Here is a 17,519-nt window from a genome sequence, read left to right on the forward strand (position 1 = left end):
ATCAGCTCCACTGACCCCTGGTCTGGACCATCAGCTCCACTGACCCCTGGACTGGACCATCAGCACCACTGACCCCTGGTCTGGACCATCAGCTCCACTGACCCCTGGTCTGGACCATCAGCTCCACTGACCCCTGGACTGGACCATCAGCCCCACTGAACCCTGGACTGGACCATCAGCTCCACTGACCCCTGGTCTGCACCATCAGCTCCACTGACCCCTGGACTGGACCATCAGCCCCACTGACCCCTGGACTGGACCATCAGCTCCACTGACCCCTGGTCTGGACCATCAGCTCCACTGACCCCTGGTCTGGACCATCAGCTCCACTGACCCCTGGACTGGACCATCAGCTCCACTGACCCCTGGTCTGGACCATCAGCTCCACTGACCCCTGGACTGGACCATCAGCCCCACTGAACCCTGGACTGGACCATCAGCTCCACGGACCCCTGGACTGGACCATCAGCTCCACTGACCCCTGCACTGGACCATCAGCTCCACTGACCCCTGGACTGGACCATCAGCCCCACTGACCCCTGGACTGGACCATCAGCCCCACTGACCCCTGGACTGGACCATCAGCCCCACTGATCTCTGGACTGGACCATCAGCTCCACGGACCCCTGGTCTGGGCCATCAGCTCCACTGACCCCTGGTCTGGACCATCAGCTCCACTGACCCCTGGTCTGGACCATCAGCTCCACTGACCCCTGGTCTGGACCATCAGCCCCACTGATCCCTGGATTGGACCATCAGCCCCACTGACCCCTGGTCTGGACCATCAGCTCCACTGACCCCTGGACTGGACCATCAGCTCCACTGATCCCTGGACTGGACCATCAGCTCCACGGACCCCTGGACTGGACCATCAGCTCCACGGACCCCTGGTCTGGACCATCAGCTCCACTGACCCCTGGACTGGACCATCAGCTCCACTGACCCCTGGACTGGACCATCAGCTCCACTGACCCCTGGACTGGACCATCAGCTCCACTGACCCCTGGACTGGACCATCAGCCCCACTGATCTCTGGACTGGACCATCAGCTCCACGGACCCCTGGTCTGGGCCATCAGCTCTACTGACCCCTGGTCTGGACCATCAGCTCCACTGACCCCTGGTCTGGACCATCAGCTCCACTGACCCCTGGTCTGGACCATCAGCCCCACTGATCCCTGGATTGGACCATCAGCCCCACTGACCCCTGGTCTGGACCATCAGCTCCACTGACCCCTGGACTGGACCATCAGCTCCACTGATCCCTGGACTGGACCATCAGCTCCACGGACCCCTGGACTGGACCATCAGCTCCACGGGCCCCTGGTCTGGACCATCAGCTCCACTGACCCCTGGACTGGACCATCAGCTCCACTGACCCCTGGACTGGACCATCAGCTCCACTGACCCCTGGACTGGACCATCAGCTCTACTGACCCCTGGACTGGACCATCGGCTCCACTGACCCCTGGACTGGACCATCAACTCCACTGACCCCTGGACTGGACCATCAACATCACCTCACACTTCCTGACACTGAATTCCACCTGCCATGTTTTAGCCCATTCGTCATCTTATCAATATCCCTTTGCCATTGGAGCCAATCAGAGACATCAAATATCGGCCTGTTCTAGGCGGCCTCCAGGGATGCCTGAAAAAACGCCCAATATCGGGTCGATCATCTGTCAGGTGTCCTTTGGGCCGTTGGTCCCTGAAATTGGCCCTCAATGTGCCCGTTTAATGCCCGTCGTACCCTGCTGAGTTTTTACAGCACTCGCTGTGCGATATGGAAAGGATGCCAGGACATTACCTCCAGCAGTGCACTGTTGACTAAGGACACTGGGATGTCTCTCACACTCCCGGTGGGGATTGGTGTGACGTGCACTGGTATCATTTGTGGGCACTGTGTGAAATTCTGCAACAGAAAGAGGAACAAGGTTAAACCGAGGACACATCATAACTAAACCTGTCCGCACCATAACTAAACCAGAACTTGTCTGAGCTCTCACCCCCAGACTGTGCTGGTAATTCACCTGAACCAGGTACAGGCACTCCTAGTCCTCAGCCCCATTGGGTTAGAGAGAGGAGGAAATCAGCCAGGGTTCTAACAGTAAGGGAACACCTTGCTAACAGTGCTGATAACACGATTGAATTCGATATTAGGTTTGAGAGGGAGAAGGATGAGTCACGAACCAAGGTTTTAAATTCAGGTAAAGCGTACTTTGAAGGGATGAGGCAGAAACTGACCACAGTACACTGGGCAGAACTATTAACAGATAAAACTACAGATGAACAGTGGCAGGTGTTCAAAGCAGGATTTGATACAAGACCTGTACATACCCCTAAAGGGCAAGAGCTCTACATGTGTAATTAAACAACCTTGGTCAGCAAAAGAGGTGCGATATAGTATAAAACTAAAAAAAGGGGCTTATACAAATGTAAAGAATAGTGGAGATCCCACGGATTGGGAGAGATATAAAGAACAGCAAAGGGAAACAAAGAAAGTAGTAAGAGGTGCAAAAAGGGAACATGAGAAAAAACTTGACGGATATCAAGGCCAACACTCAAGGTGTTTAAGATGAATAAAGGATTTGATAGGGTAGATAGAGAGAAACTATTTCCTCTGGTGAGGGAGTCCAGAACAAGGGGCATAACCTTAAAATTAGAGCTAGGCCGTTCAGCAGTGATGTCAGGAAACACTTCTTCACACAAAGGGTAGTGGAAATCTGGAGCTCTCTCCCCCAAAAAGCTGTTGAGGCTGGGGGTCAACTGAAAATTTCAAAACTGAGATTGATAGATTTTTGTTGGGTAAGGGTATTAAGGGTTACGGGACCAAGGCGGGTAGATGGAGTTAAGATACAGATCAGCCATGATCTAGCTGAATGGTGGAATAGGCTCAAGGAGCTGAATGGCCTAATCCTGTTCCTATGTTAAAGGATTCCTGCTCCTGATCACTGTCCACTGACCCCTGGGTTAGAGAGAGGGGAAATCAGCCAGGGTTCCTGCTCCTGATCACTGTCAAGTGACCCCTGGGTTAGAGAGAGGGGAAATCAGCCAGGGTTCCTGCTCCTGATCACTGTCCACTGACCCCTGGGTTAGAGACAGGGGAAATCAGCCAGGGTTCCTGCTCCTGATCACTGTCCACTGACCCCTGGGTTAGAGAGAGGGGAAATCAGCCAGGGTTCCTGCTCCTGATCACTGTCCAGTGACCCCTGGGTTAGAGAGAGGGGAAATCAGCCAGGGTTCCTGCTCCTGATCACTGTCCAGTGACCCCTGGGTTAGAGAGAGGGGAAATCAGCCAGGGTTCCTGCTCCTGATCACTGTCCACTGACCCCTGGGTTAGAGAGAGGGGAAATCAGCCAGGGTTCCTGCTCCTGATCACTGTCCAGTGACCCCTGGGTTAGAGAGAGGGGAAATCAGCCAGGGTTCCTGCTCCTGATCACTGTCCAGTGACCCCTGGGTTAGAGAGAGGGGGAAATCAGCCAGGGTTCCTGCTCCTGATCACTGTCCAGTGATCCCTGGGTTAGAGAGAGGGGGAAATCAGCCAGGGTTCCTGCTCCTGATCACTGTCCACTGACCCCTGGGTTAGAGAGAGGGGAAATCAGCCAGGGTTCCTGCTCCTGATCACTGTCCAGTGACCCCTGGGTTAGAGAGAGGGGAAATCAGCCAGGGTTCCTGCTCCTGATCACTGTCCAGTGACCCCTGGGTTAGAGAGAGGGGAAATCAGCCAGGGTTCCTGCTCCTGATCACTGTCCAGTGACCCCTGGGTTAGAGAGAGGGGGAAATCAGCCAGGGTTCCTGCTCCTGATCACTGTCCAGTGACCTGTGCTGAAACATGGAGAAAGCCTGGAGGAGAACAGTAAGTGATGGAGTTTTGTTTGGGGAAAAAATTAAAGCAATAGACTTCAGCCATCCTTTTGGGAGAGAGACAGGCTGCTGGTGTCTGGTTTCAAATAAGTGTTAAACCAGCTCAGGGCCTGGGCCTGTGATGCACAGACTGTTCCACAGGGGAGATTCTGAGCCTGTTTGACTGGTTGAGGTAGGGTACAGGCTGTGGGGGTGGAGTAACTGGCCACAGTGGCACTGTAATCTGACGAGGCACAGTGCCCTCAGGAGACCGGGCACCAAGTATCAGAAAATCATCTGGTCTCTGCTCCAATCTGAGGTCAGAGCTGGGCTCAGGGCCCAGGGCCCATGAATGAGCACTGGGATCTGGTCAGGGCCTCAGATCTTAGCGTGCGATTGAAAGGTGATGGTCGGTCAGTCACCCCATTGGTCAGTCACTCCCCCATTGATCAGTCACTCCATTGGTCAGTCACCCCATTGGTCAGTCACTCCCCCATTGATCAGTCACTCCATTGGTCAGTCACCCCATTGGTCAGTCACTCCCCCATTGATCAGTCACTCCATTGGTCAGTCACTCCATTGGTCAGTCACTCCCCTATTGGTCAGTCACTCCCCCATTGGTCAGTCACTCCATTGGTCAGTCACCGCCCCATTGAACATTCACCCCATTGGTCAGTCAATCACTCCATTGATCAGTCACCTTCCCCCCCCAAATTGGTCAGTCACTGCCCTCATTGGTCAGTCACTCCAATGGTCAGTCAATCACCCCATTGGTCAGTCACTGCCCCCATTGGGCAGGCACCGCCCCCATTGGGCAGGGACCGCCCCCATTGGGCAGGCACCGCCCCCATTACAGTGAATGGTTGTTGTTCTGAGTGTGAGGGATGTCACTGGCTGATTTAACCCTCCCCCCCATTAACCCAGGGGTACTAAGGCTCTTACCATCCGGGCACAGATCAGCGACTCACGGCAGGCTGTGGATGGAGCCTGAGTCAGGGGAAACTGTCCTATTGATGGAGTGTAAGCTCCTGCCTCGCTGGGATACTTTGTTTCACACACCAGCTGGCCTGTGGCCACGGAGGGGAAGGGTCAGCGCAGGTTGGTAACTCGGGACAGACCAGGTCATGTCGGAATCCTGCACCCAGGACAGAGAGAGCAGACGATCGCCCATCAGTCCGGACTGGATTCAAACCCAGGTCTCGGACATTAAAGGGCACTGATCCAAGCTGCTGAGCCACACAGCCCTGGTCTCCCAGTTATACTCTGGCTGAGTTAACTGATCTCAATGAGGGAAGCAGTTAGTGCCCCTGGGCTAGGGAGGGGAAAGACCAGCCAGGGTTCCCACTGCTGACTCCTGTTGGAAAGGGTGGAATTGGACTGCGGGGAGGTTAACTAGAGCTGTGGGGGAGGGTTAAATCTCATTTTTGCAGGGGCTGGGGAACCAGGAGGTAGCAGCAGAGAGGAGAGACAAGGTGCATAGAAGACCAGGAGGGACAAACCGCAACAGGATGAAAGAGCAGGAATTAGATGGAGGAGAAAAGCAAAGCTGACAAGCATGGTGTTGGAATGCATGTGAGTTAATGCGGGGAGTGTTACAAATAAGATTGATGAGCTGCAGGCACAAGTTGCCACATGGGGTTATGATAGAGGCTGTAATAGAGACCTGGCTTAAACATGGGCAGGAATGGCAACTAAACATTCCTGGCTACAGTGTATTCATAGGGATAGGGAAGGAGAAAAGATAGGAGGGTGGTTCGGTCGGCAGGATTGATCAAGGATAATATTACAATTCTACAGAGGGACGACATACTAAACGGTTCAAAGACTGAATCTATTTGGTTAGAGTTAAGGAACAGAAAAGCAGCCGTTACATTGCTGGGTGTTCACTACAGATCCCCAAATAGTGAGAAGGAGATAGAGGAGCAAATCTGTAGGCAAATTTCAGAGAAATGTAATAATAATCGAGCAGTACTAGTAGGGGGACTTCAATTACCCGAATATAGACTGGGGGCAAACAGTGTAAAGGGCAAGGAGGGTGAAGAATTCCTAAAATGTGTACAGGAGAACTTTCTTAATCAGTATGTTAACGCTACACGTAACCCCACCAGCGAATAAAAGTTATCTGTTTTTAATATAACGGGTCATTCTCTGTCTTTCTCTTCCTTTCGGATGTTTCTCCCTCTCTCTGCTGTCTTTTGTTCTGGCCGTTTGTATATTCGGTGGTCCTGTAGGTAACATCTCTCTGTCTGAACACTTTGATTGCCTTGACAACGGGCAGTTGGAAAGATTATCTGTAATCACCAGGTATTGTTCTCTGACTATAAATGCGAAACGTTCAAGGAATCCCACTCACTCACCTGACGAAGGAGATAATCTCCGAAAGTTTGTGATTTTCAAATAAAACTGTTGGACTATAACCTGGTGTTGTAAGATTCCTTACAGTATGTTAACAGCCCAATGAGGAAGGAAGCCGTGCTGGATCTAGTTCTAGGGAATGAAGTAGGGTAAGTGGAGTGTGTTTCAGTGATCATAATATAATTAGGTTTAAAGTAGTTACGGAAAGGGACAAAGAAAAATCAAAGGTGATAATACCCAACTGGAAGAGAGCCAATTTCAGTGATTTGAGAAGGGATCGAGCACAGATGGACTGGAAACAAAGATTGACCAGGAAAACAGTAAATGAGCAATGGCAGGCCTTCAAGGCGGAGATAGTTCAGGTACAAACCAAGCATGTTCCCATAAGGAGAAAAGATAGGGCATCCAAAGCTAGAGCTCCCTGGATGACAAATGCAATAGAGGTTAGAAAAAGGGTGTTTATGACAAAAGTCAGGTATAGAATACAATAAAAACCAGGCAGAATACAGAGAGTGCATGGAGCATAAAAGGGAACCCAAAATTTTTAATATACATATAAAAGGTAAAAGGATGGTTAAAGGAATGATGGGGCTGATTAGGGACAGAAAGGAAATCATCTTAGAGTCATAGAGTCATAGAGTTATACAGCACGGATAGAGGCCCTTCGGCCCATCGTGTCCGTGCCGGCCATCAGCCCTGTCTACTCTAATCCCATATTCCAGCATTTATAGAGTCATAGAGTTATAAATCTTGTGGAGGAAGAGGGCATGGCTGAGGTACTGAATGAGCACTTCATATCTGTCTTTACAAAAGAGGAGGATGAAATTAATGTCGCAGTCGAGGAGGCAATAGAGATATTGGATAGGATAAAAATAGATAGAAAGGAGGTGCTAAATAGGTTGGCATCACTCAAAGTGAACAAGTTCCGGGTCCAGATGGGATGCATCCTCGGTTACTGAGGGAAGCTGGGGTGGAGATAGCAGAAGCTCTGACCACAATCTTTCAATCCTCCTTGGATATGGGAGTGGTGCCAGAGGACTGGAGGATTGCAAATGTTACATCCCTGTTCAGAAAAGGGGAGAGGGATAAACCTGGTAACTACAGGTTCACCAGTCAGTCTAACGACAGTGGTGGGAAAACTACTAGATGTCAAGGACAAAATTAATTCTCACTTGGAGAAGCATGGGACAGTCATAAAGAAAGCTTTGCATTTATATTGTGCTTTTCATAACCTCAGGATGTCCCAAAGCGCTTTACAGCCAATGAAGTATTTTTGAAGTGTAGTCACTGTTGTAATGTAGGAATCGTGGCAGACAATTTGTGCACAGCAAGATCCCACAAACAGCAATTTGAAAATGACCAAATAATCAGATGATCTGTTTTAGTCATGTTGATTGAGGGATAAATATTGACCAGGACACCGAAGAGAACTCCCATGCTCTTCTTCGAATAGTGCCATGGGATCTTTTACGTCCACCTGAGAGGACAGACGGGGCCTCGGTTTAATGTCTCATCCAAACAGTGCAGCACTCCCTCAGTGTTGCACTGGAGTGTCATCCTAGATTTTGTGCTCAAGTCTCTGGAGTGGGACTTGAACCAATGACCTTCTGACTCAGAGGTGAGAGTGCTGCCCACTGGGCCACAGCTGACACTTCACAGATTTGTTAAAGGAAATTGTGCCTGTCTAAGCTGATTGAGTTCTCTGATGAAGTAACATGGAGGGTTGATGAGGGTAGTGTAGTAGATGTTATATATTTGGACTTTCAAAAGGCCTTTGATAAAGTGCCACATAACAGACATATTCAGAAAATAGAAGCACATGGGATTAAAGGGACAATGGTAACTTGGGTATGTAATTGGGTGAGGGACAGGAGGCAGAGAGTAGTGGTGAACGGATTAGGACCATTGCTTCTCTTGTTATATATAAATGACCTGGAGTTGGGTATAGGGAGTACAATTTCAAAATTTGCGGATGATACAAAACTTGGCAACGTGGTAAATAGTGAGGAGGATAGTAGCAGACTTCAGGAGGACATGGACAGACTGGTGAAATGGGCAGACACATGGCAGATACAATTTAATGTGGATAAGTGTGAAGTGATGCATTTTGGGAGGAACAACATGGAGAGGCAGCATAATCTAAATGGTAATATTTTGTGGGGGGTCTAAGAGCAGAGGTACCTGAGGGTACACATTCACAAATCTTTGAAGGTGGATTGGGCAAGTTGATAAGGTGGTTAAGAAAGTGTATGGGATACTTGGTTTTGCAAATAGAGGCATAGAGTACAAAACCAAGGAAATTATGCTAAACCTTTATAAATCACTGGTCAGGCCTCAGCTGGAGTATTGTGTCCAATTCTGGGCACCACACTTTAGGAAGGATGTCAAGGCCTTAGAGAGGGTGCAGAAGAGATTTACTAGACTGGTTCCTGGGATGAGGGACTTCAGTTGTGTGGATAGACTGGAGAAGCTGGGGTTGTTCTCCTTAGAGCAGAGAAGGTTAAGGGGAGAATTAATAGAGATGTTCAAAATCATGAGGGGTTTTGATAGAGCAAGTCGGGAGAAATTATTTTCTCCTGCAAGTGGGTCGGTAACCAGAGGTAATAGATTTTAAATAATTAGCAAAAGAACTAGAGGGGCATTGAGGAGAGATTTTTTCACACAGAGGATTGTTCTGATCTGGAACACACTCCCTGAAAGGGTGGTGGAAGCAGATTCCACAGGGATTTTCAAATTAATTTGCAGGTTATGGGAAACAAGTTGGGAAGTGGGACTAATTGGATCGCTCTTTCAAAGAGCCAGCACAGGCACTACCGGCCAAATGGCCTCCTTCTGTGCTGTAAGATTCTAAGATTCTGTGATTCTATGACTTGGCTGTGAAGCCTTTCACTCGGAAGACACTCAGGGTGAAATTCAACTTCGGCAGGGGTACAAAATGGACGGCAGTTCACCACAGCTGGAATATCACCCACAGCTGGATTAATACTCACATCTAGAATATCACCCACAGCTGGAATGACACAGATCACAGCCTGCGACTTGCCTTCCAAAAGAAAGAACTTGCATTTATACAGCGCCTTTCATGACCTCAAGGTGTCCCAAAGCGTTTTACAGCCAATAAAGTACTTTTGAAGTGTAGTCACTGTTGTAATGTAGGAAACGCAGCCAATTTGCGCACAGCAAGATCCCACAAACAGCAATGAGATAAATGACCAGATCATCTGTTTTAGTAATGTTGGTTGAGGGATAAATATTGGCCAGGACACCGGGGAGAACTCCCCTGCTCATCTTCGAATAGTGCCATGGGATCTTTTACACCCACCTGAGAGGGCAGACGGGCCTCGGTTTAACATCTCATCTGAAAGACGGCACCTCGGACAGTGCAGCACTCCCTCAGTACTGCACTGGAGTGTCAGCCTGGATTATGGGCTCAGGTCTCTGGAGAGGGACTTGATGACATGACCTCCTGACTGAGGGGTGAGAAGCTACCACTGAGGCAAGGTTGACACCCATAACTGAAATGACACAGACTGTAACTCACTCTCATCAGCTGAGATAGAACAAAGCCAGTGCGACAGAGTGCATTCATCCTCTCCATCAACAGGGGGAAATAGTTTTGAGGTTCGGTCCCTCCACAGACACAGAGAGCTTAACATGGGCGTGATCTTACCTGAGGTATCCCGCTCGCTAAACCGATCTTGCAGTCCGCTCTGTCTGAGACACACCTGTGCTCAGTGACGCACCAGGAGCAGGCCCACTTGGTCTGTCGGCAACTCCTGCACCTGAAAAACCAATGCACATCCCCAGTCACACCCCCACTGGGTGCATGTGTAAAATAGACTCACGGTCTCACATTGATCAAAGGCCTTCCCACTCATTTTATTACTTTGAGTTGCTGTGATTAGTGATGTGTGGGCAAGTGCAGCAGCCATTTTTGAACACAGTAAGATCCCAAAAGCATCAATCAGAAGACCAGTTAACCTGTTCTTGGTTATGTTGGGTGGAGGGAGAAATGTTGGCCTCAGCCCACTGGGGCGAATTCTCCTGCTCTTCTTCCAATAGTGGCCATGGAAACTTTTACATCCACCTGAGATCTTAGAAAATGGAGTGGGGTAGAGGGAGATAAAGGAGAATCATTGCTAGAGAAATCCATCAGGAGAGTCCACATTGTCATTCCATCTGTCACGTCACACCATCCATCACACAGGTCGTCACACCATCTATCATACTGTACGTCACACCATCCGTCACACTGTACATCACACCATCCATCACACCATTCGTCACACCATCCGTCACACCATCCGTCACACCATCCGTCACACCATCCATCACACTGTACGTCACACCATCCGTCACACTGTACGTCACACCATCCGTCACACCATCCGTCACACCATCTATCATACTGTACGTCACACCATCCGTCACACTGTACATCACACCATCCGTCACACCATCCGTCACACTGTACATCACACCATCCATCACACCATCCGTCACACTGTACGTCACACCATCCATCATACTGTACGTCACACCATCCGTCACACCATCCGTCCCACCATCCATCATACTGTACGTCACACCATCCGTCACACTGTACATCACACCATCCATCACACCATCCATCATACTGTACGTCACACCATCCGTCACACCATCCATCATACTGTACGTCACACCATCTGTCACACCATCCATCATACTGTACGTCACACCATCTGTCACACCATCCGTCACACCATCCGTCACACTGTACATCACACCATCCATCACACCATCCATCATACTGTACGTTACACCATCCGTCACACCATCCGTCACACCATCCATCATACTGTACATCACACCATCTGTCACACCATCCGTCACACCATCCATCATACTGTACGTTACACCATCCGTCACATCATCCGTCACACCGGTCATCACACCGTGCGTCACACCATCCATCACACCATGCGTCACACCATCCATCACACCATCCGTCACACCGTATGTCACACCATCCGTCACACCGGTCGTCACACCGTACGTCACACCATCCGTCACACCAACCGTCACACCGGTTGTCACACCGGTTGTCACACCGTCCGTCACACCGTCCGTCACACCGTCCGTCACACCGGTCGTCACACCGTCCGTCACACCGGTCGTCACACCGTCCGTCACACCGTCCGTCACACCGGTCGTCACACCGTCCGTCACACCGTCCGTCACACCGGTCGTCACACCGTCCGTCACACCGTACGTCACACCGGTCGTCACACCGTCCGTCACACCGTCCGTCACACCGGTCGTCACACCGGTCGTCACACCGTCCGTCACACCGTCCGTCACACCGTCCGTCACACCGTCCGTCACACCGGTCGTCACACCGTCCGTCACACCGTCCGTCACACCGTACGTCACACCGGTCGTCACACCGTCCGTCACACCGTCCGTCACACCGTACGTCACACCGGTCGTCACATCTTCCGTCACACCGTACACGTCACACCGGTCGTCACACCGTCCGTCACACCGTCCGTCACACTGGTCGTCACACCATCCATCACACCGTACGTCACACCATCCATCACACTGGTCGTAACACCATCCATCACACCGTACGTCACACCGTACGTCACACCGTACGTCACACTGGTCGTCACACCATCTGTCATGTAACCCATTACACTCTCCATCACACTGTGTGTCACACCGCTCTGTCACACCGTAGATCACACTATCTGTCATGTCATCCGTCACACAGAACGTCACATCGTCTGTCGCACCATCCATCGCACTGACTGTTGCACCGTCTGTCACAATGTTCATCACACTGTCTGTCACACTGTCTGTCACACTGTCTGTCACATCGCCTCCCCTCCCTGGGGTCAGTGATTAGAGGAATGTCCCTCCCCCCCACCCCGGGGCAGTGATTGGAGGAATCTCTTGTCCCCGTGATCAGCGATTGGATGACCTGTCCCCCTCCCAGGGGTCTATGGGGATATCGATGAGTGGACAGGGTCAGTGACGGGTGGTAAAGGCCAGTTACTTACGCTGTCTTTCTGTGAACCTGTCCAGTCCTCTCACAGTCGTAGATGGTTAAACTCCCCCACACGGTCAATCGATATCCCACCTCAATCGCCACCGTCACAACAGTGTGATCTAAATGTTAGATAACCAGTGTTAACCAGGACTCAGTGTGATCGCATTGTTAATAACCCAGCGTTAACCAGGACTCTGGGATACCTCAATACTCGAGGTCGGTACAGGCTGAACTAACAGCGGCCGGGAAGTCCGTCCAGACAGAATATTGTGAAAGGGAGTTTGAGAGCACCCCCAAAGGCTCAGTTGGGAGGTGCACTGCCCGGGAGAGACAAGCCGAGAGACCAGAAAGGGTAAGGCTCGAAGCTTAGTCCACACTGAGTCTGGTGACTAAGTGGGTTATATCTGCTCTCTGAACCCTGGCCTGGGTGGGGTGGGGGGGAGGTGGGGGGAACTCAAAAACATCAGCCAGGGTTCCTGCTTCTCCTCACCAGCCAATCACTCCTGCTTAAATCATGTGAGCCTGCTCACTGGGTAGAGACAGAATCAAGTTCAACTGTGATGCCTCTACAGCCAAACAGCCAAGACTGACTGCTTAGGTTCACACATGATAGATGGGCACTCAAACAAAACACTACAAGCAGCCAGTGCCCATGGAACAGTCACTAGAATTAGCCAGAGCCCATGAAACTGTACTCAGAATTAGCCAGTGCCCATGGAACTGTACTCAGAATTAGCCAGTGCCCATGGAACTGTACTCAGAATTAACCAGGGCCTATGGAACTGTACTCAGAATTAGCCAGTGCCCATGGAACAGTCCCCAGAATTAGCCAGTGCCCATGGAACTGTACCCAAAATTAGCCAGTGCCGATGGAACTGCACCCAGAATTAGCCAGTGCCCGTGGAACTGGACTCAGAATTAGCCAGTGCCCATGGAACAGTCCCCAGAATTAGCCAGTGCCCATGGAACAGTCCCCAGAATTAGCTGGTGCCCATGGAACTCTACCCAGAATTCGCCAGTGCCCATGGAACTGTACCCAGAATTGGCCAGTGCCCATAGAACTGTACCCAGAATTGGCCAGTGCCCATGGAACTGTACTCAGAATTAGCCAGTGCCCATGGAACGGACCACACAATTAGCCGGTGCCCATGGAACTGTACCCAGAATTAGCTGGTGCCCATGGAACAGTCCCCAGAATTAGCCGGTGCCCATGGAACTCCACCCAGAATTAGCCAGTGCCCATGGAACTGTACCCAGAATTGGCCAGTGCCCATGGAACTGTACCCAGAATTAGCCAGTGCCCATGGAACAGTCCCCAGAATTAGCCAGTGCCCATGGAACTGTACCCAAAATTAGCCAGTGCCCATGGAACAGTCCACACAATTAGCCGGTGCCCATGGAACTGTACCCAGAATTAGCCAGTGCCCATGGAACAGTCCCCAGAATTAGTCAGTGCCCATGGAACTGTACCCAGAATTAGCCAGTGCCCATGGAATAGTCCCCAGAATTAGCCAGTGCCCATGGAACTGTACCCAGAATTAGCCAGTGCCCATGGAACTGTACCCAGAATTAGCCAGTGCCCATGGAACTGTACCCAGAATTAGCCAGTGCCCATGCAACTTTACTCAGAATTAGCCAGTGCCCATGGAACAGTTCCCAGAATTAGCCAGTGCCCATGGAACTGTACCCAGAATTAGCCAGTGCCCATGGAACAGTCCCCAGAATTAGCCAGTGCCCATGGAACAGTCCCCAGAATTAGCTGGTGCCCATGGAACTGTACCCAGAATTAGCCAGTGCCCATGGAACAGTCCCCAGAATTAGCTGGTGCCCATGGAACTCTACCCAGAATTAGCCAGTGCCCATAGAACTGTACCCAGAATTAGCCAGTGCCCATGGAACAGTCCCCAGAATTAGCCAGTGCTCATGGAACAGTCCCCAGAATTAGCCGGTGCCCATGGAACTGTACCCAGAATTAGCCAGTGCCCATGGAAATGGACCCCAGAATTGGCCAGTGCCCATGGAACAGTCCCCAGAATTGGCCAGTGCCCATGGAACTGTACCCAGAATTGGCCAGTGCCCATGGAACTGTACCCAGAATTGGCCAGTGCCCATGGAACTGTACCCAGAATTGGCCAGTGCCCATGGAACTGTACCCAGAATTAGCCAGTGCTCATGGAACTGTACCCAGAATTGGCCAGTGCCCATGGAACTGTACCCAGAATTAGCCAGTGCTCATGGAACTGTACCCAGAATTAGCCAGTGCCCATGTAGCTCAGGGGAATTGAGGAGTTGAAGCAGGCTGAGAGGAGAAGCAGGAGGATGAGAGTTAAAGTGTGTGAGAGAATGTTACACAGCTGGGAGCACACATTACACTGGGAGAAGCAAAGCCCCCGAGGCCCCGAGACACTGTTATTATGAGAGCAGAGTGTGGATAGAGACTCAATGGGCCACTGTGGTTGGCACAGGTTTGAGCTCACAATCTGACACCCAGTGAGTTCCTAATCTCGGCCGTGTCAGCAGAGCAGAGTGAAGGGTGTGGGGAGAAACAATGAGCAAAAGCCAATCACTGACCCGGAGTGGGGGAGAGAGAGAGAGGGAACAGAGGGAGTGTGATCCCGAGCTAGTGCTGACCGAGGCCAGGGAGCCGCTAAGTGAGGCCCCCTCACAGGCTGAGGGAACAGGAGACACAGGGGAGAAAACACATTAAAAAAACTACAACCCGGCTTCAAACAGGGGACTCTACCAAACGATATTACAGGATCAGTGTTCCGGCATCCTACCCAGCCTGTCTCTGGTAAATTAACTGCCACAGTTCCTGGTCAGCCCCGTGCACCCCCATTAATCAGAAAAATGGGTTAACCCTCACACTCCCGGTAATCTGGCCCTCCATACCTTCACCAGCAGGAACGGTGGGTTAACCCTCACACTCCCGGTAATCTAGCCCTCCATACCTTCACCAGCAGGAACGGTGGGTTAACTCTCACACTCCCGGTAATCTGGCCCTCCATACCTTCACCAGCAGGAACGGTGGGTTAACCCTCACACTCCCGGTAATCTGGCCCTCCATACTTTCACCAGCAGGAACGGTGGGTTAACCCTCACACTCCCGGTAATCTGGCCCTCCATACCTTCACCAGCAGGAACGGTGGGTTAACCCTCACACTCCCGGTAATCTGGCCCTCCATACCTTCATCCAGCAGGAACGGTGGGTATTTGTCCTTCTGCAGGAAAGGGCAGTGCACCAATTGGGATGGGCTCGATTTATTTTCATACACGGTGGCTGGGGTCTTCTCCCCGTTCCCATAAACACAGAAAACTTCCCTTGCCATCAGCTGTGGGACATTCCCGTTGATGGTGATTCCAATGTTCTGTGGCAAAATGAAGAACGCATTCAACAACAACTTGAATTTATACAGCAACTTTAACGTAGTAAAACTACTAGGTGCTTCACAGGAGCGATTATCAAACTAAATTTGACACCAAGCCACATAAGGAGATATTAGGACAGGTGACCAAAAGCTTGGCCAAAAAGGTCAGTTTTAAGGAGCATCTTAAAGGAGGAGAGAGAGGCAGAGAGGTTTAGGGAGGGAATTCCAGAGTTTAGGGCCTGGGCAGCTGAAGGAACGGCCGCCAATGGTGGGACGATTAAAATCGGGGATGCAAAAAGGCCAGAATTGGAGGAGCGCAGAGATCTCGGAGGGTAGTCGGGCTGGAGGAGGGGACAGAGATAGGGAGGGGCGAAGTCATGGAGAGATTTGAACAGGAGCACGAGAATTTTAAAATCGAGGCAATGTAGGTCAGTAATGGGAGCCAGTGTAGGTCAGTTATGGGAGCCAGTATAGCTCAGTAATGGGAGCCAGTGTAGGTCAGTTATGGGAGCAAGTGCAGCTCAGTAATGGGAGCCAGTGTAGCTCAGTAATGGGAGCCGGTGTAGGTCAGTTATGGGAGCCAGTGTAGCTCAGTAATGGGAGCCAGTGTAGGTCAGTAATGGGAGCCAGTGTAGCTCAGTAATGGGAGCCAGTGTAGGTCAGTAATGGGAGCCAGTGTAGCTCAGTAATGGGAGCAAGTGCAGCTCAGTAATGGGAGCCAGTGTAGGTCAGTTATGGGAGCCAGTGTAGGTCAGTTATGGGAGCCAGTGTAGGTCAGTAATGGGAGCCAGTGTAGGTCAGTAATGGGAGCCAGTGTAGCTCAGTAATGGGAGCCAGTGTAGGTCAGTAATGGGAGCCAGTGTAGCTCAGTAATGGGAGCAAGTGCAGCTCAGTAATGGGAGCCAGTGTAGCTCAGTAATGGGAGCCAGTGTAGGTCAGTTATGGGAGCCAGTGTAGGTCAGTAATGGGAGCAAGTGCAGCTCAGTAATGGGAGCCAGTGTAGGTCAGTTATGGGAGCCAGTGTAGCTCAGTAATGGGAGCCAGTGTAGGTCAGTAATGGGAGCCAGTGTAGCTCAGTAATGGGAGCAAGTGCAGCTCAGTAATGGGAGCCAGTGTAGGTCAGTTATGGGAGCCAGTGTAGGTCAGTTATGGGAGCCAGTGTAGGTCAGTAATGGGAGCCAGTGTAGGTCAGTAATGGGAGCCAGTGTAGCTCAGTAATGGGAGCCAGTGTAGGTCAGTAATGGGAGCCAGTGTAGCTCAGTAATGGGAGCAAGTGCAGCTCAGTAATGGGAGCCAGTGTAGCTCAGTAATGGGAGCCAGTGTAGGTCAGTTATGGGAGCCAGTGTAGGTCAGTAATGGGAGCAAGTGCAGCTCAGTAATGGGAGCCAGTGTAGGTCAGTTATGGGAGCCAGTGTAGGTCAGTTATGGGAGCCAGTGTAGGTCAGTTATGGGAGCCAGTGTAGGTCAGTAATGGGAGCCAGTGTAGGTCAGTTATGGGAGCCAGTGTAGGTCAGTTATGGGAGCCAGTGTAGGTCAGTTATGGGAGCCAGTGTAGGTCAGTTATGGGAGCCAGTGTAGGTCAGTTATGGGAGCCAGTGTAGGTCAGTTATGGGAGCCAGTGTAGGTCAGTTATGGGAGCCAGTGTAGCTCAGTAATGGGAGCCAGTGTAGCTCAGTAATGGGAGCAAGTGCAGCTCAGTAATGGGAGCCAGTGTAGCTCAGTAATGGGAGCCAGTGTAGCTCAGTAATGGGAGCCAGTGTAGCTCAGTAATGGGAGCCAGTGTAGCTCAGTAATGGGAGCAAGTGCAGCTCAGTAATGGGAGCCAGTGTAGGTCAGTTATGGGAGCCAGTGTAGGTCAGTTATGGGAGCCAGTGTAGGTCAGTAATGGGAGCAAGTGTAGGTCAGTAATGGGAG

At 51.0% G+C, this 17,519-nt stretch overlaps 1 protein-coding gene across 1 annotated transcript in view; it reads right to left on the bottom strand.

Annotated features, from left to right (window-relative positions):
- LOC137334333 (plexin-D1-like) overlaps nt 1-17,519 on the bottom strand; it is a 231,883-nt gene that overhangs the window by 163,457 nt on the left and 50,907 nt on the right. Inside the window, 4 exon segments of the mRNA XM_067999033.1 lie at nt 1,810-1,914; nt 9,871-9,982; nt 12,248-12,356; nt 15,425-15,605. Coding sequence (XP_067855134.1) covers nt 1,810-1,914; nt 9,871-9,982; nt 12,248-12,356; nt 15,425-15,605 — 507 coding nt within the window.

The sequence above is a fragment of the Heptranchias perlo genome, chromosome 17 (assembly GCF_035084215.1).
Source record: "Heptranchias perlo isolate sHepPer1 chromosome 17, sHepPer1.hap1, whole genome shotgun sequence".
NCBI lineage: Eukaryota > Metazoa > Chordata > Chondrichthyes > Hexanchiformes > Hexanchidae > Heptranchias > Heptranchias perlo.